Source organism: Accipiter gentilis, chromosome 18 (assembly GCF_929443795.1).
Source record: "Accipiter gentilis chromosome 18, bAccGen1.1, whole genome shotgun sequence".
Taxonomy (NCBI): Eukaryota; Metazoa; Chordata; class Aves; order Accipitriformes; family Accipitridae; genus Astur; species Astur gentilis.
The window spans coordinates 27,470,960-27,493,688 of NC_064897.1; the positions used below are offsets into that span (position 1 = coordinate 27,470,960).

Sequence of the window (22,729 nt, forward strand, 5' to 3'; positions counted from 1 at the left end):
GCGGCCCTCGAAAATACCTACGCCTATTCCCGGAAGCCAACTACGCCCTAAACTCTGTTGGCGAAACAGTGCTCCGCGCGGCAGGCAGGATACGAAAGGTGCGTAGCGTTCTTTACTTGAGCCGGGCCCCCGCGTGAGGAGGGGAGGGAGGAGAGGAACGCTCTCCCTATTCCTCAAAGTCGGCTACGCAAAGAGTCGACCCTGTAACCCCTTTTAGACGGTAGGGAAAACCTAGGCCGAGGCGTACGTTACGTAAGTACACGGCGTACGCCAGTTGCGTAATTGAGGCTGGCGTAGGGCAGGAAGAGCCCGTGCGTTTTGCGTAAAATTTTTCCGCGGGTTGTGCAGGCAGGGTTGGCGGAGGGTAGGAGGATTACGTAGTCGGGTTTGGAGAATACGGCCTTTCGCCTACGCGCCCGCTGGCTCCGTGGAGGCTGGCAGCGGGGCCGAGGAGACAATAACGGGAGCGCGGGGCGGCGGGGGGGAACCCGGCCCGGGCCGGGGTGGGGGGCGGCCCGTCGGGCCTCCGTGGCGAGGCCGCACGGGTCCGGCGGGATGGCGTTTTTCCTCCTTTTTTTCCCTACCCCCTGGCAGATTACTAGGGCGCTGGGGCAGGAGCAGGAGTAACAGCAGCCATGATGTTTGCTTTCGCCTCGGTGCCAGAAGACCAGGAGAAAATGGCACAACAGGCCCCAAAATGGGTCGTGCCGGTAACCCCTGGTCACGCACCCCACTCTGCATCTGCAGGAGGTTCATGGCAACTTCTCCAGAAAGTAAAAGAATTCACCCCTTCGCCCACTGTGGCGTTATTTCGTGCGATCTACGGAACGTACTGGAAGGACGCTGGGCACAGCATAGACACCATGTTTATGGCCTGCTAGCGTTTTGACTCCCCAAATCAACCCGAAACTCCTAGCTATAAAATAAAATAAGCCATGAGGCAGTTACGTGGCACAGAGCGTAAGTTCTTTTGTGCTATCAGCTACCACCAAGTAGGCAGTCGGTCCGTCCAGCACAAGAAGCAGTGTCTGGTGGGTGATGTGTCTAACCCAAACCGCAGCTGTGCCACCGGCAGTGCTTTCTGGGCTGTCAGATGATCGAAAATCAGCCTTTGTCTCTCTAGACTTCTCTCCACTGTGAAAAGCAGTGCTTTACCTCAGGAAAAATACCAAAGATCTGTTAAGAAACCACTCAAAGGCGGCAAACTCTCTAGCTCTGTCACAAGGTAAACCCTGGCCGCCACAGTGTCAGCCTTTTCTTGGATGATTCTGGTCATCGCTGCCTTTTTACTTCAGGTTGTCTTACATGCATTAGTTAAGCTAAATGAAAAAATCTAACCACGGTTAGACCCATTCTAATTAGTATTTTTATACAAGAGGACAAAGTAAGGCCTTCCCTTGAAGTGTCTAAGATATAAATTGTTTGGTTTATTTTAAAACAAGCAATTCCACGAGCCTTGGAAGTAACGCAAACTGAATTGGTATTTTGTCCCCCGATCCCCCCATTTCTCTCTTTACTCCCAGCTTCTTCTTTTGCTCCCCCCCCCCCATGACAAACATCTCTGGCTAGTTCGGATCTATGCCTGTGCTGGCTGGCCAGACAGCACGCTCCCTCAGCAAGCCAAGTCAGAAATGCTTTTACCTCGGCGTAAGTACCAGTGCCAGCCTCTCTGCCCTATCTAGCCACTGGTTTTGTTTTCTTCTGCTTTTTGATAATATTATTTAATAATAATCTTTAATTTTCTTACTTATATTAGGAGACTGACAAGGCAATTATATAAAGTTTGTTTCTTTAGAGATGAAAGGTTTTAAAATGTTGGGTTGCATCTGGGTTATTTCTCTCATGGAAGATCAGTGAGACTATTGAGAGCAGGGTTTGATTTGAAGCACCCAAATATAAGCAGAGTGCTGTTCTAATTCATAATCTTTATTTTTAACTTTAATAAGAACAGTTTTAAAACCTTCTCCCCAAAAAGCAGAAAATGCTAAATAAAAATACAAAAATTATCTAGTCAAGATAAAAATGCCTAAAAATGTATTTTTAAAGTAACTTCTTTCTCTACAGTACATGACAGTCCATCAAGCTCTTGGGCTGTTGCTCCTGCCACTGTCTTTTCCATCTATTTATGTCAATTTTATAACTGAGTTTATTCCAGTTCTGTTTCCTTTCGCAGTTAAATTCTACCACATAGACACTCTCTTTGAAAGAAACTAAAAAGACTATTAATCTCATGTGAAAGGACAGCTTTGATTTTCACAAAATATGGGAAAAGGATTCTTTGAACAATTCACAAGCTTATTTCTTAAATCTTTTTCTGCTGAAAGTCCAACTGAAAAATAAAGACCCTAAATGAACCAAATTCTACTCAGATCAATAAAACTGAACTGTACAGAGTTCATCCCAATGTTCTCCCAAAATATCTCAAATGGTTCCCAAAAGATAAAAATGCAGCCAGGCAGTCAGTGACCTTGCACAAATCTTCATCCCAGCTGCCCAGGTGGTTTTCAGCTGTACATTTACATAGGTTTTCTGCCTATTCTTTGGCATCCCCAATCCCTCCAGCAGTTATTGCAAATGTGGCTTCGTTTTCAGGCATCTCAGGGCTGCAAAAAAAAGAAACAAGAAACTTGTGGATTTCCCAATGTTGCATGCAGTTGTGAAACAGCCCCCAAAATGTTGTAAGTGTAAGCAACCTGGAATACTTAAAATACATTTTTAATGACTTGCGTCTGCCACAGGTTACCAGGTAAAGTGGTACTAATTGTGTCAGAAAAACTTAGTAATTTAACAGCTCTGGAATTTTCCTGCCAAGGGACCATCAGTCTTACCAAACTATTTGATGGTCATCTTTAAGAGATAGGCATCTAGTAGGATTTATGAGGAAAGATTATGTAATTTAATGCATACTATATGCAAGACAACTTTCAGTCTGTTCATTAGTTTGTCCTTTTGGATTTCCCCTCAACTTACCATCCAGAAACGTGGCTAGTTTGAAACCATGAATTGGCCGTCAAGCTATTAAGTTTCAGTACCATGAACTCCATCACCTTACAACTGCTCCTAACTCAGCTTCCTTCCTGTGAAGGAAAGGTGATTTACCTGTCATATATCTTTGCAATACGCAGCTCCCCTCTCCCTTTCCTCAAACTAATCCTGGTAGTCGAAGCATGAGCAAGGATGTGGCCCCCAATGGGCTTTTTTGGGTCCGCCTGAAAGCTAAATTAGCAAGAAAGTTGTGATGATTCACTGTGCAAATTCGAGAGGTTAATACTGTGATTAATTGTCAGACGAGGCATATTGAGCTCAGTAACGAGTAATACACAGGTAAATATATCAAAAAAGGACTTTGAACACACTTGCCTCAAGTAGAATGTTCAAGTGTTCAATGCTGGCGTAATTTTCCTCTCATTAAATTCAAGAGGCTCAAGAAATACGCACCTTAAACGTCATATATAAGCTGCTCCAAAAGAAAATAGGGTGCTTTTTCAATACTTTTTATGGCTTGTCCTCTTCATTCAAGTCACAAGTGAAAGAAGCCATCATGCCAGGCAGCAGATAAACATAAAAAACCTCATTACAAAAACTGAGGAAAAGCTATAGGTGTCACCCATGAATGATTCATCATACCAGAAGGACCAATGACCAGTCTGAACCTTCATTTCGGTGTGTGTTGCTCCATACAATCTCAGTTCTCATCTCTGCTACATATGTAATAAAAAAGAGAAGAAATTTTTTAAAAAGGAGAGAGAAAAAGCATCTTACGTCATAGTTGCTCCTGGATCAGCAGTCATCTGGTTGGTCACAAACACAGCCACATTATATTCTGCAATAGAAAACAATGCAAAGAGGGTGGACTATATCCAGTTAGAATTCCAAAATCTTCTCCCATCCATGGTAAAAGCAAGGCTGCTGCTGAAGCACTTCAAATCTCAAATGAAAGAGAAGGAAATACTCTTTATGTCTGATGGCTGGAGTTAATCAGGAGACAACCTAAATTTGCTCCTGTTTGACTTCAGCTGTAATACACCAAAAATGACCACTTTTCAGAACTCCACTGAACAAGTCTTTCTCGGTTCCCATCTTCTCTGTTGGCTCTCTGCCCTCAGCCCCCTCTCCCTCCCTTTGTCTGTTTGCCTTCCCCCCCCCGCCCCTCAATTTACTGCATGAAAAAACATTTACTCATTCCTCATCAACGTTTCTGCAACATTCTAAAGAGGAGGAACCCTTTTCGTCCTTCCTCATCCCTCAGAGCATCACAAAGTACTGGGAATGTGGCAATCGGCACAGCTTTTTATATCTCTGTGCCTCCATCCTTTTTTTATTCATGTTTCTTGTGTATTGAGGCTGTCAAAATTTGGGAAGGACAATTTCTCTTATTGGATATTTGTTCAGTTCTACAACCTGTTCTCACATTTAGACTTCTCTCAACAGTATTTCTAGGAAAACTCTAAATGTTAAATAGTTCTAAAGGTTCCTTAATCTGTCATCTTGAAATAACATATTATCAGTTTGATCTTTTTGGTAACTGACAGAGGTGTAAAGTGAGGAAAGATTCCTGAGCCAATGCCTGATTGATAATACACTCGGACTATGAGGTGGTTGCACTACCAACAGCTACTGTTTCAGGAACTCCAGTCCATGTTTTCCAAATTTTGCAATGTTTCCCTTACCTTCTGATATTTTTTGGAGCCTTGACAGCATCTGAGCAAGTTTCTGTTGTCGTTCAGCCAACTCTCCACGACCACTGAAATCCACACGGAAAAGTGCCATTATGGAGTCAATGATCTGCATTGTAATTATGCTAGATAAGTAAATATAGTGAAAGAAAATAGGAAAACTTGTTCTGAAAGCAGTAAGCATACAAAAAAAATTACTCTTGTACCAATAGCTTGAAGATACCAGCTTCTTCATGGAATTTGGCTGCTACATAGTCAAGCAATTCCATCTGATGTTCACCTGGTGGGAAGTACAGTTGCCAAGTGAAATTAGGACCAGAAAGAGCTCTGAAGAAACAAAAAGCCTGAATTTTAAAATCCACTTTAAACATCCACACTGCTTATATTTTCACTGCCAGCAGTTTTAAATCCAGTGCCCAGTAACAAGCTACCTGTAACAATACCCGACAGTGCCTGTGCCTCCGCAGGTTCCCATTTCCACTTTCCCAGCTAACAAAACTGTGAAAAACTTCACAACTGTCATGGTTTAACCCCAGCCAGCAGCTAAGCACCACACAGCTGCTCACTCACTGCCCCCCACCCAGTGGGATGGGGGACAGAATCAGGGAAAAAGTAAAACTCATGGGTTGAGACAAAGACAGTTTAATAGGACAGAAAGAAAGAAACTAATAATGATAATAATAATAATGACAATAATAATAAATGCATGAAGACAACTTTTTTAAGAACTGAAAAGCAATATAAACGTCTGAATTCAATGTTGAATTAAATGACACATGGAAATGGTATTAGTCATATTATCCATGTTCGTATTGTACTCTCAAAGTAAAAGTCTCATTTAAAACATCCTTGAAGTTTTAATGCAACCTCTTGTGACAGAGCATGTTGGAGCTGTCCCTATAAAGTTCCATTCACAAGATCATAGAGAATTTCTCAACAGCATTTATAGAATTAATTTGCATTCAGGCAATCGTGGTTACATTAATTGGTGCTTCTCTTTACTAAGATGCTATGCTGACCCTCGTCATATACATGGCAGAGTTCACTTAATGTTGTGGCAAACTGCAAAACTTTATGTAGTGCAGCTGAGCTGGAATACTTACACTGAGCAAGTCTGCTCAGTGTACAACACCAGAAACAGAAAACGGAAGCAAGCTTACAACTTCTTTTGTTAGCAGCAAAACTTTCTTTATGATCCTCATAAAGTGGGCCATCTCAGTTAATAAACTGCAAACTATTAAGATGGGAGCCTTGGAGAAAAAACATAGATATCATGCTAGTTGCAGTGATGGTCTTACTAGTATATGCACGTGCGTACAGCACGTTGTCAAGTACTGCATCGTGGTCAACATTGAAGCGATCAGCAATGTCACGAAGACGGTCTGGTCGGCTGACATCAGTCAAAGTTAAGGATTTCCATTTGTACAAACTATGCTCTGAAAATAATAAAACTCCATTCCAAATAGAACTATGGGGGGAAAAATAGAATAATATTTATTTTGATCCTAGAGAAAACTGACTTTTTCTCTTCACTCTGTCCCACATATGCTAAAGACAGTTTAGGGCTCACGATAATTGTTTTGTGTTCAGGGTTTGAGGTGGGGCTGGGGGGTTGATATATGGATATCTGTGCTCAAGGAATTTAGCCATGAGCAAAACCTATTTATACACAGTCTACCACAGATATGAAGTGTTAAAAATAGTGTTTAGTACTTAGATGAATTTCTCTTGAAGCAAATAGAAAAGCTTTTGTCATCTGTTGGAGACATATTAGATCTCAAAAAAACAGTTAAAATAAAATCTGTATCCTAACTCTTAATTTTACCAGGTTGGATTACATCAAATGACAGAAAAAAAAGTCACTGCTCTGGGGGCCACTACACATTGTGCTCTCCAGGCTTTCTGTGTCAGTCATAATATTTTACATGTAGGAAGAGCCTTCTACTTGCTTGTAACAAAATGAACTGCCTTTCCAGTGCAGGGTACCAGTAGCTTTCAACAGTCCAAAAGATACAAAGTGTTTTCAGTGTCAATGAAGATAATCTTTCCACCTGTGTAGCCATTCGGTCCTGGAAGCTGAGCTGTTACTACAGTGAATCATAGAAGATCAAAATGAAAAAGCAAAATGCTCTCTCTATTATTATTTTTTAGTGAAATATGACTGCTTATCCATATCACAAAGAACAACAACCTGTTTTAATCAATGTGGAAATCGGGAGTATCTTAAGTCTTACTGCCATCTTGAGAAGAAACTCAAGCCACTTTTCCCAACTGGAGATCAGATGTTACTTAATTAATGGTGTCAAAATTGTGTTTTACTCAGTACCATCACTAAATCTGTATATTTTATATTGAAAATAGGTAAGGATACTATTAAGAAGTTCTTAGGCACAAAGCATCCTCTTAATCCTCTCCCCAAATTAATGGTATTGATTTAGTAGGGGTTTTTTTTCCAGCTGTAACTCATGACAAAAAATTCTTTGGCTATTAGTTTTTCCTGATATGCAAATAGTTACTGATTGTGGGTTTAGTCCCTTTGGAGTGAATAAGCTAAAATACTCAGTTGTAATCATTCATGCAAAAGGGTATGACTCTGCTGACCATTAGACTGTACTAAGCAGAAGAGGCTTATTTTTCCAGAAGGTACCATAATTTCCTTTATTATGTAGGGTTCATTTAAGGGAATGTTTGCCTACCTCGTGTCTGGTAACTGTATTCCAGCAGCATTAATAGTTGTATTAGTTACTATTTACACATTGATAGAGATTGCTGGGAAATTAGAGTCCTGCTGTATTTGGCACCACCCGAATACGGTGACTGCCAAAGTCTTTGTTCATCCAGTTACTGTCAGCCAGTAGTATCCTTTCAGTGCTCTTCAGAATGTCATATTCAGCAAAACCTCTTGAAACCAGGAAATTAAGAGAGTTGCTGAGAAATAATCTTGCCTTTGCCCTTTTCTGAGCAATGCCCCTGTCTACCTGTAACCCATATTTGTACTCTGCTTTTCCAGATGGTGTGTTTCACTGGTTTCTCTAAGACAGTCTATTAGCTTCTCTCTCCTTATGGCAAAACTTACATTGATGTGAGCAGTATTAAAAGTGATCATTTATATGAGTTCTCTACTCAAACACAATTAATGGAGGTAAGAGTCACCAAGGTCTGTTTCACTGTATTTCTAAAGATAAAAGATTCTGACTTGTCTCCATGTGTTTAATTCTGATATAGTTGTAAAGAATGGTTTTACTGAGAAGAATAGGGCTCTCTCTTTTAAGGTATTACACCTACCACAAAGGGTGTGAGATAGCTGGGTTTTGCCTGTCCGGAACTCTGTTAAATAAGAAGATTTAAAAAAAAGGTCAGGGTGTCTTTTTCCGAGTTTGCCAGATTCAGGAGTTACTGCAGTTAGAAACACTCTTACTTACAAAATTCACCTCAATCTCTACCTTTTAAAATAATTTAACCCCAATTTATAAATCATATTCTGTGCAGTAGAAATATGTTACATGAAAACCAAAAATCTGAAATGCATTATTTTGATCATGCTTAACTGCTAAGATCATTTATTCTTTTCTGTGTGGAAGTTAAAACAATGTGGCACCTGTGGAAAAATGTTAACTGAGGGGGAGGGAGAAAGAAGTGGTTGATGCCACTGACCTGGCCCAGTTTCATTTTCAGTAAAATTATCAAGGAGAAGCTTATGAGTTTATTAATCTCACTATATCAAATCATGTTAGTCTCCAGTTTATCTTTTCTAAAGGGAAGAGTACTGTGTTTTATGAACTGTTATTGTTGTTGAAGTGTTAACCACCAACTGATCAATTTTACTATAATAGTAGCTTAATTGTAATTTCAAAATATTATATGAAATGCAAGGTACTCTAAAATACCTTTTCTGGCAGTTTTGTTACTGGAAATGAACAGAGATTGCATCAGGGATATCTCTTTCCTATATGACACATTACTAATAGTATTAATAACGCTATGTTGTACTGAATCAGCATGCCCCAAGTCTAAAGATTACTCAGGTCAAACTTAGTCTGCAAGCAAGTGAAGAGGAAAAATGGGAAAACACGAAGAGAAGAGGATTCTTTCTTCTTACCCTCATGCAGGTACTCATCTTTATGACTTCAATGTGATAAGTTTGATAGAAGTAATCCAGCTTGATTTAAAAATCTAAGTTGCATTCTTTGTTCAGTAATACTCATTTAACATGGTTTTCTCACCTCCAAAGGCCTCAGTGATTGCCATGCTTTCAATCCCACCACCCAGAAGTTTACTGGAGAGAGAGGATTACAATGTAGTTAAACCCACAAAATCACAAGAGGAAAGTAAAAAAGAGAAATTTTTGCTACTTTAAGAAAAGTTATTTCTCCCCTAAAGCCCCTCACTTGATGCATTAAGTGCAGGGCACTAAATGATCACTGATTCATAAAGAATTAACTCTGTATTAACCTCCCTTCCTGTGTGCAAAAGAAAGATCTACAGAAATTATTACTGGAGAGAAAGAAGAGAGAAAATACCTTTGAAAAGGTAACATTCCATAAAAAATATCTCAAAGGATATAAGTCTTGAAGACTTTTCATTTTGACCCGAGACCTCTAGGTTGTTTTGACTAGGTGAAAAAAATGATGACACATTCAGGATTTCTGGATGCAAACTCTGTTTATTTACAATGACTGTACAAAGTCCAGTTTCCCCTCAGAAAAGGAGCTGGTTTTGTTGCTTACTGGTGCAGGCATCTTTGAGCCAGCACTAGCTCCAAATGCAAGGTAACCTGTGTCCTAGCTGAATATTTATCCTTTATATTTTTGTGTCTGATTAAAAACAATAAATGTGATTATTGGAATGATTTGGACTAAGGAAGGATTTAAGTAGAGAGAAGCTTACTCAAATTCCTGGCTGCCAGTAGTAATATGAAATACCATCTTCCGTTTCTCACTGTACTCAAAGGCGGTCAGGAAGCCTGGTTCCTAAGGAAGACCAAAGAGAACATGAGAGGTTTATTTTAGCTTTAACCTGAAGGTAAAGTGCAATATCCCACATAAATATCTTCTCTCCACCCTAGCCTCCTTTAGACAGATAGGGTATGAAAAGCACCACAGCACTTGTCTGCTAGTTGTAGAGTATAAAGTATTATCCCTTTAGCGTAACAAGCAGAGTAATTTTCAAAATTATCTTGATGATGTGGTGAAAAAAAATCCGTTAAAAGTTGCACAGCATTTTGGAGAGGCGAGCATAAGTTTAAACTATCAGGAAAGTGACTGGCTTACAATAAGCTTGTTTGCGGCTTCTTTAATCTTGTCCACTTTGGCCTCTGAAAGCCCTTTTACATTGCACAGTGCCCGTCTTGTGGTCATCTGGATTCCTTTGATTGTGCAGATCCCAACTGACTTCAGTTTTTTAATATCTGCTACGTTCTGTGAAGAAAGTTCCCTCCTGTGAGTATTCGTGACAGTTAACAACTAGAAAGTGAAGTAAACCTTTGAAACATATTTTATTATACATTCATATGCATGTGTATTTTCACCAAAAAAGAAACAGATTTACAGTAAACTCTCTATTAGGTAGTTTGTGACAACAACAACAGAAAATTTTGAGTAACATTGGTGTGAGGGATCATGGTGCAGAGACCAGATCCTGGCACTTTTGAGAGAAAGGTGTCTTGGGTCCAGTTGTATTTACTTGTCCCTGTTTAGTGTCAGTCTTCCTAGATCCAAGCTGGTAGTAAAGAAACAGTATGGATTATTTTAGATAGTGTGGAGCCCAACCTAGTAAACCCTATAACACTCAATCTGTCCTTGGTCCCTTAGCCCAGATAATCTGTAAACCAGATAATCTGATTGTGGATAATGGGGAGCTGACTTGCAAGGATTGTCGGAAGCTGACTCTAACCGCTGTGCTGTTTCTGTCTGTTTGCAGTACATCCAGTTTAAAATACACGTATCCTCTAGATCTGACCGACACTCTGGGCTAGAATGAACTACTCAAGTGTTTTGTAAATTGTGTACAGCATGACCGCAACCAGCGCCCTACTGACACGTTTTGTCTCCCCTCACCTCGTTTTATGATTCTGACGTCACTGGAAACTTAAAGGCAAGCAACAGATTACTCAAAAGAAAACATACTATGTGAAAGATGTGGGATAATACTTCAATTTACCATTTCCAGCCAAGATTTTTCTCTGAAAAAACCCCCTATGAACTGCATGTATCATCTATTTATCTAGAATGTGTGGGTGCATAGGACATAAGAAGGGAGGGGGGTTATGCAAGAAATTAGTCATGTTCATTTGGAAGCTTATTTCTCATCCTATGATGTTTTTTGGTTATTACATTAACAGGGATGGGTGAGGTAAAATCAGTCACGAATAAAAATGACTCTTCCGCCCAAAAGAATATAGCAATCAGCAATATAAAAAGGATTGAGCTGTTTTACTGTGTTTTTATATCAAGACAACAGACTGCTGCAGCAAAGATCATTTTTCTAGACCGAAACTTTCAACGCATTACCCTGCTTCTGCATTTCTTCAGCAGCTCACATCAAACTTAAGGCTGTTCTGCATTACAAGTCTCTGTGTGGTAGACCTGGTTATAGAAGTTCTTGTTCTCTCCTGCACAGATACACCTTTCACCAACAGTTTATGTACCAACCAAGGTCCTAGAATTTGCGCCTCCTTAGACTAAAGTTCAACACTATGACGCATTGAGCGGTACTCCTGGCTTAAGGCACTGACACGCCTGCCCACTTACACCAGCTGCATGGCCTGATCCCCTGCCTTATGTTGCAGCCCTGTCCCAGTTGTGTGCCTCTGAGGTGGAAAAGGGAGCAGACTGAGAATTTACAAATAAAAAAACTAAACCATGTTTTTTGTTGTGACAATTTTTGGACTAATTGATTCACAAATCCAGTTCACAGGGTGGCTACAAAACTCTAGGGGCACAAACACTCAGCAAAGGCTGCAGGGTCACAGCACCTTAATTCCTACCAAACACTTTGAACATCAAACCACAGCCTTGGTTGTGCTAATCTCACTCTCTTTGTGGCCACACTGTCAGATCTAGTAAATATTTCTCTCTCTACCCCTAGGAAAAAAAATTCTAAACCCAGAAAAACTATTTCTTTACGCAAATGAATTTAACAGATATGGGTCATCATATATTCACACAAAGATTTTAACTGGCACAGCTGAGAACAAAAATTTCCCCTGGGGTATGGGAATAACCACTTGGAAGGAAGGAAAAAATAAAAAAATAATAGTAAAAAACGAGCAGGAAACCCTTATTAAGCCAGAAAAACAGCGCAAGTCATTATTCTTTACTTTCAAGATCTTTCACACCTTAGTATCATTCTCTGCATACCATGCCTCATTTAATATTAACAGGCTAGGACAGCTCCCTTCCAGCTCATGAGGTCAGCCTCTTTGGTCAACTTGTTAAATTTTTTAACACAAGAATTTGTGTATTTTTCCTATGTTGCCCCATAGTTAGAGCTCCCAACCTCATGATCCTGCTTCAGAACTCTCTTTAAAACCGTCAATGAATTGCCAATAAAAAAAGCTGACAACAATTACACTGCTGACATGCTGAGCCCAGTAACTATAGTGCTGACTAATGCTGTCTGTGTCCTCCCCATCTGTATCCGTCAGTAGTCATTTATATTAGATTAAATCTTGCATAACTTCAGTCAAACCCAACGTTTTGTTCTGCTTCTACAACACTGAATGCAATAGCGTTCCAATCCATGAGCCTCCTGGCTAAAAATATAATAATAATAATTCAAATAAATAGGTGATGTTCATGTGCTAAGAATGATGGTAACAACTATAGGAATTCATATTTGATGAAGAAAACTAACCACTTATTTCTCTAGCTACTAATATTTTCCTTACTCCCACTCTACCCCCTTCACCAGCACGCTGAAAATAGTATAGCAACGATTGTCACAGTGTAATTTCACAGGCACCAAAAATGCAGAAGTAATTACAAAGATTGGCAGGAACAGGAAGTAATCTATCACACAGTTTTCAAATAAATTAGCAAGTAGTTGGTTTTTCAAGAGTGTTGGGTGCTAAATACTTTGAATATCTTGGCACTTTATTTAGGAATCTGATGGGAATGAGAGTTTCTGAAAACCTGTCTTATCACCAAAGGCAAAATTTGTCTTCACAAGACTGATTTAGAACTTATTGCGAGGAGGAATTTCAGTTATTTGTATCCACGTGTACACGCTTTTGGAAATAACCTTACAATAGCTTTTCATAGGCCATTCTGTGTGGTAAAGTCAATGCTAATACTTACAATTCCATGCTTCTGCAGCAGGTCAATATCCTGAAAAAAGGATTCCTACAAAAAAGCAGAAAACAATAAAAATAGATTTTGCCTTTTCTTGTAATTACATCTATCTATGCATCTGTTTCAAATTTGTAAAAATTATTTTCCCTAATAATACATAACTTGCTGGACTACCCAAATAAGCAAAGCCATAGTGGGACAACAAGGCCTACACATTTTCTATCACCTTCTTCATAAAACATATCTTCACAGGTAAGCAATCCTGTGCTGTGCTAACAAAACTTGTGTTAAGATCATCATCATCATGATTTTTTCTGCCACAGTTCCTCAATCTTTTAGGCTAATGACCATTCCTTGGAAACAAAATTAACTGATAGTCCCCTTGCAGTTAATATAGAAGTGTAAAATATAATAATATTATATTATAATATTATTATAATTATAATAAAAATATAATAATGATAATCCCATTAAAAACTGTGCATAGCTTTTGAAAGGTTAATGAAGAGTACTTGAAGAGCAAGGCTGCACAGAGACTAAGAGAATGAGATTTTCTTGGTATTAGACTGGAAGAAGATTTTAAATGCATTGAACTCCCTGATGGCCTTTGGGGACCTCCTGTCCCTCCATGGATTTTGTAACACTATCAAAATACCTTCACATTTTTTTTCAATCAACCATAAATTTACCTCATCATCCTGGTATCCTGGTTCTTCCTGGACTACTTGATCCTCCATGGCCTTCATCGTGAAAGAGCAGGCAGTATTGATCACTACTGGGAAATGCAAACAAAGATAGTATTGGGGTGGCAAATATCTGCAATAAATAAATATCTGCAAATAAATAGCTTTTTTCAGCTTCTAAATGGATACTTAAGGTCTGCCTAACTTGCTTGCAAGAATCTTGTGTATACAGAGGCTGGGAGAAGTGAGAAAGAAAATATTATAATTTTAGAATGATCTCATTTCGTTTTGGAGTCAAAATATGATGGAGTCACTTTAGCTAGTATTTAATGGAAATATTCCTACAAAGTCAGTTGTTTCTGATAGTGTCAGGATATATTTCATTTCTATTTCAGAACCCTGACAATCACGGAATGAGAAATCATGCCTTCACATCATGCCTAATATCAATCAGAAAAATAATTACAGTAAAACACTGATTAAAAAATACTTGAAGAGATTTTAAAAACCCCTTAAGCTTCAAATACTGAAGGAAGAAAAACAAGTAATGCAAAAGGCATTACAACTGTATTACAATTCCCTTCTTCATTGAAGATATCCTCCTGAAATGCATATAATCCTGCACTCCAAGCACAGCTGAACAGGTCATGGGATCGTTCTCCTACTCCCCATCCTTAGGCAATTGGCATCATCTTACAGCAGAAAAACAAGGCAGACCCAGACCTGTGCCTTCCTGCACAGTATGAGGAAAAACCAAAGAAATTATACCACACCCTACTAAAAGCTTTAGGGATGAACAAAATCCTCCTGTTTAGTGGAGGGTCCTCCTGTTGCTGGTATGTTGGCACACCAAAGACCCAGAGGATTTCAGTCGCCACCGCCTGCAATGAAGCAGATAAAAGGGTGAAAGTCTGAAACAACACAGCAAATCCATGAAGAAACGAGGACCTTTGTGAGGAAACACAACACTTCTGTGCCACCTCAGGCGCCCTGACCCTCCTGTTATATCACCCTGGCAGCTGTTCATTAGGATACATGAGCAAGACCTGCATGCTGCACACCTTTCAACAGATAAAGACCGTTGGTGTGACAGGGACCTGGCCCCAGCACATAGCCCTGGGTTTAATGAGCTGTTTTTGAACTGACTGAAACATCCCAGCTGACTTGACCAGAGTTTGGGCCCTGTGTTAGGGGCAGGAGGCGAGCTGACCTGCCCCGAGGGGCACCATGGTGGAATTCCACGCCTATTAACTCAGAGGAAAATAAATGATTCATTATATATCAACACACAGATTTATTTGGCTTTTCCTTGCCAGCTGCCTTTTCAGGGGATGCAAATTTCTGTTCCCAAAGGCTGAGGCATCGCAGAATTTCCCTCCCCCGTGGAGCACCAAAGTTCCCCGTCAAAATTACAACAACAATTAAACCACAGCTCATCCCCGGGCATCTCCGGGAGTGGGGGTGAGCGAGTGGTTACAGTACCCCAGCATGTAAGGCTCGGAGCTCCCTAAACCAGCCCGGGCTGCAGTGCCAGCCCGCCCGCCTCCTCCTGAGGGAACGGACCCGGCGGTTTTCCCGCCGGAGCCGGGGGAGGGGGGGGGCGGGGCGGGGACACCTGCCCTCCCGCCAAAACGAGGTGGCCGTTAGCAGCCCGCCCGCTCACTCGCGCTGGAAGCCAGACCACCGTGAGGGAGGCGCGTAGGCTCCTGACAGGAATGAGGACTGTCCCTTTCCTCACCCACCCCCGCGCTGAAATACAGTTGAATTATTGCCTTCAATCACTTTATCTTCTAAAATTTATCAACGACTGTATTTGCCATCTCTAAGGAATATTATATTACCCTTATTTTACAGCTGGCAAAGGCTTAATTAAAAACGCAGAGCAGCATTGGGTTTGGAGGGCATTCAGTTCAACACAGCTCAGCATTATTTTTTCAGGGTGCCACACACACATCTTCCTAAACAAGGCACATGGCATTTTTAGATTGGATAGACAAAACCAGTCAGAAAGCTGGAAAAGAAGTGACTTGCCTAAAGTCACAGGACAAGAAAATGAGGCTGAGTCATACACATGACAATCTGCCATTTTAAACGGATGGAAAAGGTACTTTTTAGGATATGAACACTTCTACAAGAGTTCTGTGGTCTTCTTGGAAACAGTATTTGGAAAGCAATCAGCTGTTTTAGCTCACCTTTGTTAGCAGAGTCAGTACAGGACTGCACATAAAGAAGATGTCAGTGTACTGCTGTGAGCAGGAGTTGCTGGCTGCCCCTCAGGGTCACTGCCCCGGTGGGTGGGGGGTTTCAAACGGCAGAAGGGATGGGAGCAGCATCTCAGCCTGTTTCAAGGTGCTTGTGAAAAATTCCTCACCCACCGCCTGTGGGAGGTTAAGAGTGCACCCAGGTGTCGTCATGCTGGCCAAGTCAGGAAACCAAACAACAAAACCCACAGCCCCTAACCATCATCAGCACACTACAGGAGTGCTTGCAGGGTCTCCAATCAAGACATCAAGTGATTTCTCTAAGTACCCAAAGTCTAATTCTGGGTGCCCAAGGCTCTGTCTATATGGAGGCACCGGCTGGTACTGCTTTTGAAAACTGCATTATTCCACAAGAGCTACTCCAGAAGAGCACTTAGGCAGACAGCCCTTTAAAGATGAATTCCTTCACAAAGTATGGTTTTATTCCGGAACAGAATGCACATGCAGAGAGCGATCCTTCTGGTGCTGCTGAACAGCTCTGCAGCAGCTAATGCCTCTGTAAATAACCTTCCCTCCATTATCCTTCTAGTTCGTAAAATAGCTCTCAGAGGGGTCAATGAATGCACAGAATCTGAAAATCATTTGCCACCCCAAAGTGCTGCTTTGGGCAATAGATTACATTCTACATCTTCAAAATGTTCTGTGATCATTAACTGCTCGTTCAGCTTCCAGCTGGCATTGTGCAATAACGCCCCATACCCTATCACATTACACACCAGCCAAGTGAGTCAAGGCATCCCAGAGTCTGCTCCTTCCCTCTTACAGGTTCTGCTGCTGACCAGTGCACCTCCAGCTGCAGGAGAGGTGCTCACAATGAGATACACCACTGTCATCTGTATTTCCTCTCACTTGAGATCTTATACCAGTTCAGCCAAGACAAGAACCAAGTCAAACCATTACCATAAGAATACTAAATATACAGCTGATTTTTTCATCCTCACAAAACATTTTAATCCATGGTTGCAGTAGGGAAATCATGTGGGGTTTTTTTTGATTGGCTGGTTTTGATTCAGATTTATGTGGATCAAATGGACTAGAGTCAAATATACAAGCTAATGCCTTCTCTGAACTTTCAAGTTGGCAGTTTGCCTGTTCTTAACCAGGACAGAATAATCAAATATTTGGCCTTCCAGAATATAACAGATGAAGATTCAGCCTGGGATATGAGTGTACATTTATGTCTGAATTGTTTTGGAAGAACTATGCCTTCTGGTTTCCATAGGAATGCATTTCACTTACAGTTGGTCCCAGACTAAAACTGACACACCTGAAATCTTCCCAGAATTGCAGAATGCTTCTGGGCAAAGATGCAGCAATTTCTTCATATACTTCAGCTCTCTCTTCTCTAGCAGCAATTGTTTGGTTGGGTTTTTTTCCCCCCTATAAGTTGAAAATACATATTGGGGGGGTAGAGAGGGGAAGCGAGAGAAAGAAAGAACACTGAATATTTCAAAGGCAATCCAAGTATTAACAAGGTAAAAACTTTATGTCTCCTACAGCAAAGGAATATAGAGTAAAAGTCCAGCATCACTTTGGAAGTTATGTTAGCTATTATATCCCCCAAATTACCCCAAATCCACAAAACATGATAGTCTTGTACTGATAGCTCACTTTAGCTACTCTCTTAGTCACATCAGAATTAACCATTACTGCTTCCAAAACAAAATCTGCCAAAAACCTTTCTGCGAGGAAGCCCCAGGCAGATTCCACCTTAGTCTCAGGGAAAGGCCATGCTGCTTTAATGTGCCCCATGGAATTTGTACTAATTAACTCCGCACATCACAGCTTGCTCCTCTTTCTCCATGCCTGAAAGCTCTTCTGAAAACCCCTGTTAACTAGTGGGTTATACCTCTAGCAAACGAGAAGAAAAGCAGAACTGAATTCAGGTTATCAGAACACAGTGGGATGAATCCACACAAATTTTTTGTACTTAAGGAATTCTTGCTTATCTTTCTGCCGCTTCTGGTCCAAATCCCTCATTTATCTGCAGTGCCTCTGGTACACTTCTTTGAATGTCATGTCCATCTTGTGAATATGCCTGAAACTCTGAATATGTTGGCGTAGGCTTTAAGTTTTACATAAAGGAAACAACCTTGCCTATGTTTTCCTTCTCTTTGGTCAGAACTAAGATGAACTGCAAAAGCTGTATGCTTACAATGGGTCTCAGGATAGGACTGGCAAAATATCAGACCAGCTAAGCTTCATCATTCAGACTGGAGCAACAAGAGGGCTCCATTGTTAAAATGGAATTACTGGAAAGAATTGAGATGGTACTGTGAGACTGAGTGATGGCTCTGTCCCAGTCTTCAGATCCTTAGGCAAAGCCTTGACAAAATATTCAATACTACACTGTTGAGAGTGATCCTGCATTAAAAAGACACAGGTTTTGCTACCTCTAATTTACCTTGAGTTAATCATTACGGATATGTTATAGGATTAGAGATCTCCCTTCTGTGTATCAAGATGTTCTGTCCAGACCATGGTTCAGCATTGCAGCTCTGGAGGAAATGAGATAGAGGGCTATGCCCATTGGTGTTAAAGAGGTGCCAGGTCAAGTCAGGACCACAACAGGTTGGATGTAACTGGAGAAGAAAAGCAGCCAAAGATAACTTACTGATATCAAAACACCGACTAGAGAATTCAGGCATGGGTATGTCAACTATACAAATGCAGTAAGTGATAGCAGTCCAAGCACCATGAGCCTCATTTTTTGTGTGTTCATTTTAATAGGTGATTGTGAAATAAGTAATTCTTTATCTATAACAAAGGATGACATGATTAAAAAAAATGCAGACTGGAATAAACAAAGCCACTTTTAAGCTTTGCAAGACCTAAACTCAGAGGCTTTCTGGAGACACGCATCAGTATATCATATGCAGAGTCTATCAAAAAGACAAAGGAGGTAAGAAAAGCAATCCCTTTTGAGAATGCACAAGGAATTTTTTATCTAAGGTAAAAAAGCCAACTAGTAATAGAGAACAATAGGACTAGAAGGGACATCAAGAGATTATCTAGCTCAAAGCAGAGTCAGCTAAACTCGGCAGATGTTTGTTTGCCTGGGTAGTCTGTGGATTTTCTTTTATCAGAGGTTTTTGAGAAAGAACCAGACAATTTCAGTGCTTGACTATCCTTGCCATTACCCTTGTTTTCCATCATTCACTACGTAATGCAATTTTGTCTGTAAAAATATACAATATACTTTGAGCTAACTTCTAGTTTTAAAAGGTCAGATAACTGGGACTCTAATTCTTGCATTCTTGTGTTTTCTAGCCCAAAAGAGAAAAAATGCCAGCATATCTTGTTCTAAAAAAAAAATTGCTGAAACCTGATGGATGTTCTGGTAATGTGTGCAGCTTGCTTCTACCTGCTAGTGGCTTTTTGGGCTAATGGCTTTTGGGGCTAAAACATTGTAACCATGTAGCCCTGTAATACAGTATTGCCATCCTCAGTAATTTGCCATAAGCTTTGTACTGAATTTGCAAGGCCTCAGAACTCAGGCTTGTCAGGCTTGCCAGGCTTGCTTTGTTTGAACTTCTCTTGACCCTTCTGCACTTTTTACTTGATTAGCTGTGACAGCAGTTTCCGTAATTGACCAGGTCTATGGCTAATTTGTTTTACTTCTGTTTATCTGCATGTGGTACAGCCATCATTTTATATAGCCATCATTTTATATAAATAGCAGTAACAAACAGTTATTCTGCATAGAATGACAGATTTACGACTAGCACAAGGACGCAATGTAGAGAACTACCAGCCTGGTGCAATAGCAGAGGCCTTGAGAAATGGGGACACAAGATGTGCAGAGTACTGGCATACAAAGATAACTGGCAAGGCACAGGCTTGGCACTGGAGACCTGATGGCTATGAACAACTCGCTGGTGATCAAAGAAATGCTGACCTGGAGCTGGATGAAACCAGTTTTAGGAGTAACAAAAATAGTAACTAACATATATAATAGGCACCACATACCATAAAATCAGATGTAGCATGGCACTGCAGACCAATGAAGAAAGGTGTAAACGCATGCTAGCAAACATATAAAAATGACACCAAGCGGATCCTAGAGCAAGGAAGGAGAAACAATCAACATGAAGATAATATTCTCCCAGCAAAGGACTCCAGATGTTGACAACTCCCCGTATCACCCCCCACACACACCAGAATGAAACCACCAACCTTATGACCCACAGAAGCAGTGGAAGGGTGAGTGAAATACAAGGAAAAGGGGTAGAAGCCAAGAAGTGTGTGTGTTTATGTGTTACCATTTTATGGAAGTAGTCTAACTGCATTATTATCCTTTCTCTTTCTGCAACTTATATCTGGGTCAATAATCATTAAACTCTCAAGATTTCAATTATACTAGCAATAAATCCTTGACTTTAATTATACACAAGGTATGCTTCCTCTTTGTCCATAAACAAGCTTTTGAGTGCAGCATTTTTGGGCTGACATACCCACTTCTTAATTTCACTGGTAGCTGATAAATTAGTAGAAACTCAAGGATTGCCTGAGCTAACAAGCAGACCAGGAGCAAAATTGACAGACATAGATTAAGTGCTTTTCCTGGTTGTAGCTAAAATTCAGTCCTTTAAAAAAAAAATAAATAAAAAAATCTATCACTGAGCAGATTTCTAACCTATGCTAATAGATATAAAAAAAAAAATCTATTTTAAAGCAGCTTTTTCATTTTTAACCAAGTAGTTCTTCCTGCTTGGGATGCTGGTGCTGTGACCTGCAATTTATCAATCTTGGCACAAAAATCTCTATTGCAAGAAATGAAATGCATTTGGGGAAATATATTACTCTGAATTGTGAAATGTATACTTTGGGAGATACCAGTCTTTTTTAAACTGGGAAAGCTTTCTAAATAGCTTTTGCAAATTCCAAAATAACTGCTCTTGACTAACTCCACATACATGGATTTTTGTTCTGGAATAAGTGCACCTTGTTCCGCTTTAGCTTAAGCAACTTTATGATAAGCAGGAATAACAGACTAATTATGAAATAAGACTGCCCACATATGTTGCTAAGTGGGAGCAGTAATTGCAGCTACATATATCTTTGTTCACTTGAATTGACCTCCAAGGTCAGATAGAAGTAGGATGAAGCAAGCTATAGTAAAATTTATTTGCTCTGAAACTGTTACCACTCTTCAGTCAGTGACAATGCCACTGACAAGCTTGCATTTGAATTAAAGCCCAGTCGCAGGCCTGGTTAAAGTCCACAGGGGAAATATTTTCATTTCACTAAGTAAACCAAAAGAATTGATTACACGTTCCTCTGCTCACAGCAGATGAAATGGAAAGCCATCACCCAAGGGAATGAAGTACATAATGCAGCCGGTCAGGCCCTAGGGCTAGGCCTGAACAGACTGCAGAGCGTGGCTAGGCTTGCATGCTCCCCCTAACTAAGGTCTCTTGTTGCAGCTCTCCAAGTTAGATCAAGCTTCGATTTGAGCCAGCAGGGCATTATGCTCTCCCTTATCTAAACGGCTTTGCATTTCTCCTATTTGTATTCACTCTGGTGCTCATCTGAACAATAAAAAAAGAAAAGATGGGATCAGGCAGCTAGGGGATGGGGAAGAGAGACAGAGAAAGCCTGCCTCAGCAAGGTGTCGGATCAGTTTTGCCATGTGGTGGACTCTCACCATTCCTGCAGACAGAGGGACTTCTCTGGGACTGAATGCAAATACAGGAGGTAGAGTTTGCCTGGCAGCAGCTGTACACATTGGTGCATGAGACAGGAAAAGAGAGCGAAGCAACAGGGATTATCGCTTTAGGAAGAAGCTGAGGCAGAAAACTTGATTTAACCACCATAGCTCATCAGAAAGGGAGTTAAAACAAGAGAATTGCTCACAGATGCATCTGCCGTGCTGCAGAACACAGGACTGTGTGTGTATTCTTCACACCAAAGAAATTCTGACTCCCAATACAAACAGGCTAGAAATACTGCAAATACTGTCTTAACTGTTATGGCCAAAAGAGTCAATGCTTCTCTAACTTATTCACACACCAGCATTGAATGTTAATCTGAAAAAAGCAAAGCAGCTTTATCCACAGAACATAGGAGAGCAGAGTTTTCAGTGTTACAGCTAAAAAAAAGCATAATTCATGGAATGGTTTTTGGTTTTCCTTTCTCTTAATACATTCCAGCTCACAGAAGCTGAGTGCTTCTGTTGTCAAGCAGGTTGAATAATGACTTTTGAGTATACTGCTCTGTTTTGTACTCAGGGCAGCATTTTCACTGGCATGCTTCAGAAAGAAGAACATATTTAAAGTGCAGTTAATAGAAAATTTTTAATTTCCAGGTCACAGCAGAATTCACTGGTCACATCAAATAATGGCATTTTACAAGAAAAATATTTTTAAGTTTACACTTAGAAGAGGTTCAGCACTGGTATTTGAGACATTTCTTCATTAAAAAAAAACCCCAAACTTTGAAGAGCCTCTAGTTGAAAAACTAATCATTTTCACAGTGTTGCCACATACCTTATGAGTTTGGAAAAGTTTAGGCTTTCTAGCTCAGCCTCTCGGTTGGTAGGAGCTTTTCTTTTAAACCAGCCATGCTGCAGAACTGAACGTGCTCTTCTTTTGGCCAGTTTTCCACTCTTGGCTTTGCTTGCTGCTTCTGCAAGTGAGTTTGTATGTAAACCACAGGGGAAAAAAAAAAAACACCAAACCCCCCCCCCCAATCTTACTCCATTTGTATTCCATATGTTTGCCAGGCTAGTGGCCAGAAGAGATCATAAGCAGTTTGTTTTTCAACCCCTAAAACTTGGATAGGCATCAACTGCATCATCATACAGTTATTTTTAGCTT

General features: G+C 40.4%; 1 protein-coding gene across 25 annotated transcripts in view; it reads right to left on the reverse strand.

The window, feature by feature from the left end:
• Positions 1 to 1,552: 1,552 nt before the first annotated feature.
• DMC1 (DNA meiotic recombinase 1) overlaps positions 1,553 to 22,729 on the reverse strand; it is a 31,935-nt gene continuing 10,758 nt past the window's right edge. For 9 of the 25 annotated variants that reach the window (XM_049822453.1, XM_049822443.1, XM_049822448.1 and 6 more), the window contains 19 exons: positions 22,400 to 22,538; positions 19,881 to 19,971; positions 18,316 to 18,493; positions 17,179 to 17,291; positions 15,843 to 16,028; positions 14,424 to 14,531; positions 13,657 to 13,742; positions 12,974 to 13,018; positions 9,947 to 10,093; positions 9,564 to 9,646; positions 8,900 to 8,952; positions 7,962 to 8,003; positions 6,691 to 6,763; positions 5,975 to 6,066; positions 4,883 to 4,956; positions 4,671 to 4,785; positions 3,763 to 3,823; positions 3,100 to 3,216; positions 1,553 to 2,603 (listed from right to left, as the gene is read on the reverse strand). In XM_049822453.1, the coding sequence (XP_049678410.1) occupies positions 2,534 to 2,603; positions 3,100 to 3,216; positions 3,763 to 3,823; positions 4,671 to 4,785; positions 4,883 to 4,956; positions 5,975 to 6,066; positions 6,691 to 6,763; positions 7,962 to 8,003; positions 8,900 to 8,952; positions 9,564 to 9,646; positions 9,947 to 10,093; positions 12,974 to 13,018; positions 13,657 to 13,713 (1,029 nt within the window). In that variant the 5' untranslated portion in view covers positions 13,714 to 13,742; positions 14,424 to 14,531; positions 15,843 to 16,028; ... (2 more) ...; positions 19,881 to 19,971; positions 22,400 to 22,538 and the 3' untranslated portion in view covers positions 1,553 to 2,533. Of the gene's footprint in view, positions 2,604 to 2,970; positions 3,078 to 3,099; positions 3,217 to 3,438; positions 3,824 to 4,670; positions 4,786 to 4,882; positions 4,957 to 5,974; positions 6,067 to 6,690; positions 6,764 to 7,961; positions 8,004 to 8,899; positions 8,953 to 9,563; positions 9,647 to 9,946; positions 10,094 to 12,973; positions 13,019 to 13,656; positions 13,743 to 14,423; positions 14,532 to 15,842; positions 16,029 to 17,178; positions 17,292 to 18,315; positions 18,494 to 19,880; positions 19,972 to 22,399; positions 22,539 to 22,729 lie in introns of those variants that run through there. The other 16 variants (XM_049822438.1, XM_049822456.1, XM_049822455.1 and 13 more) reach the window with 16 other exon arrangements.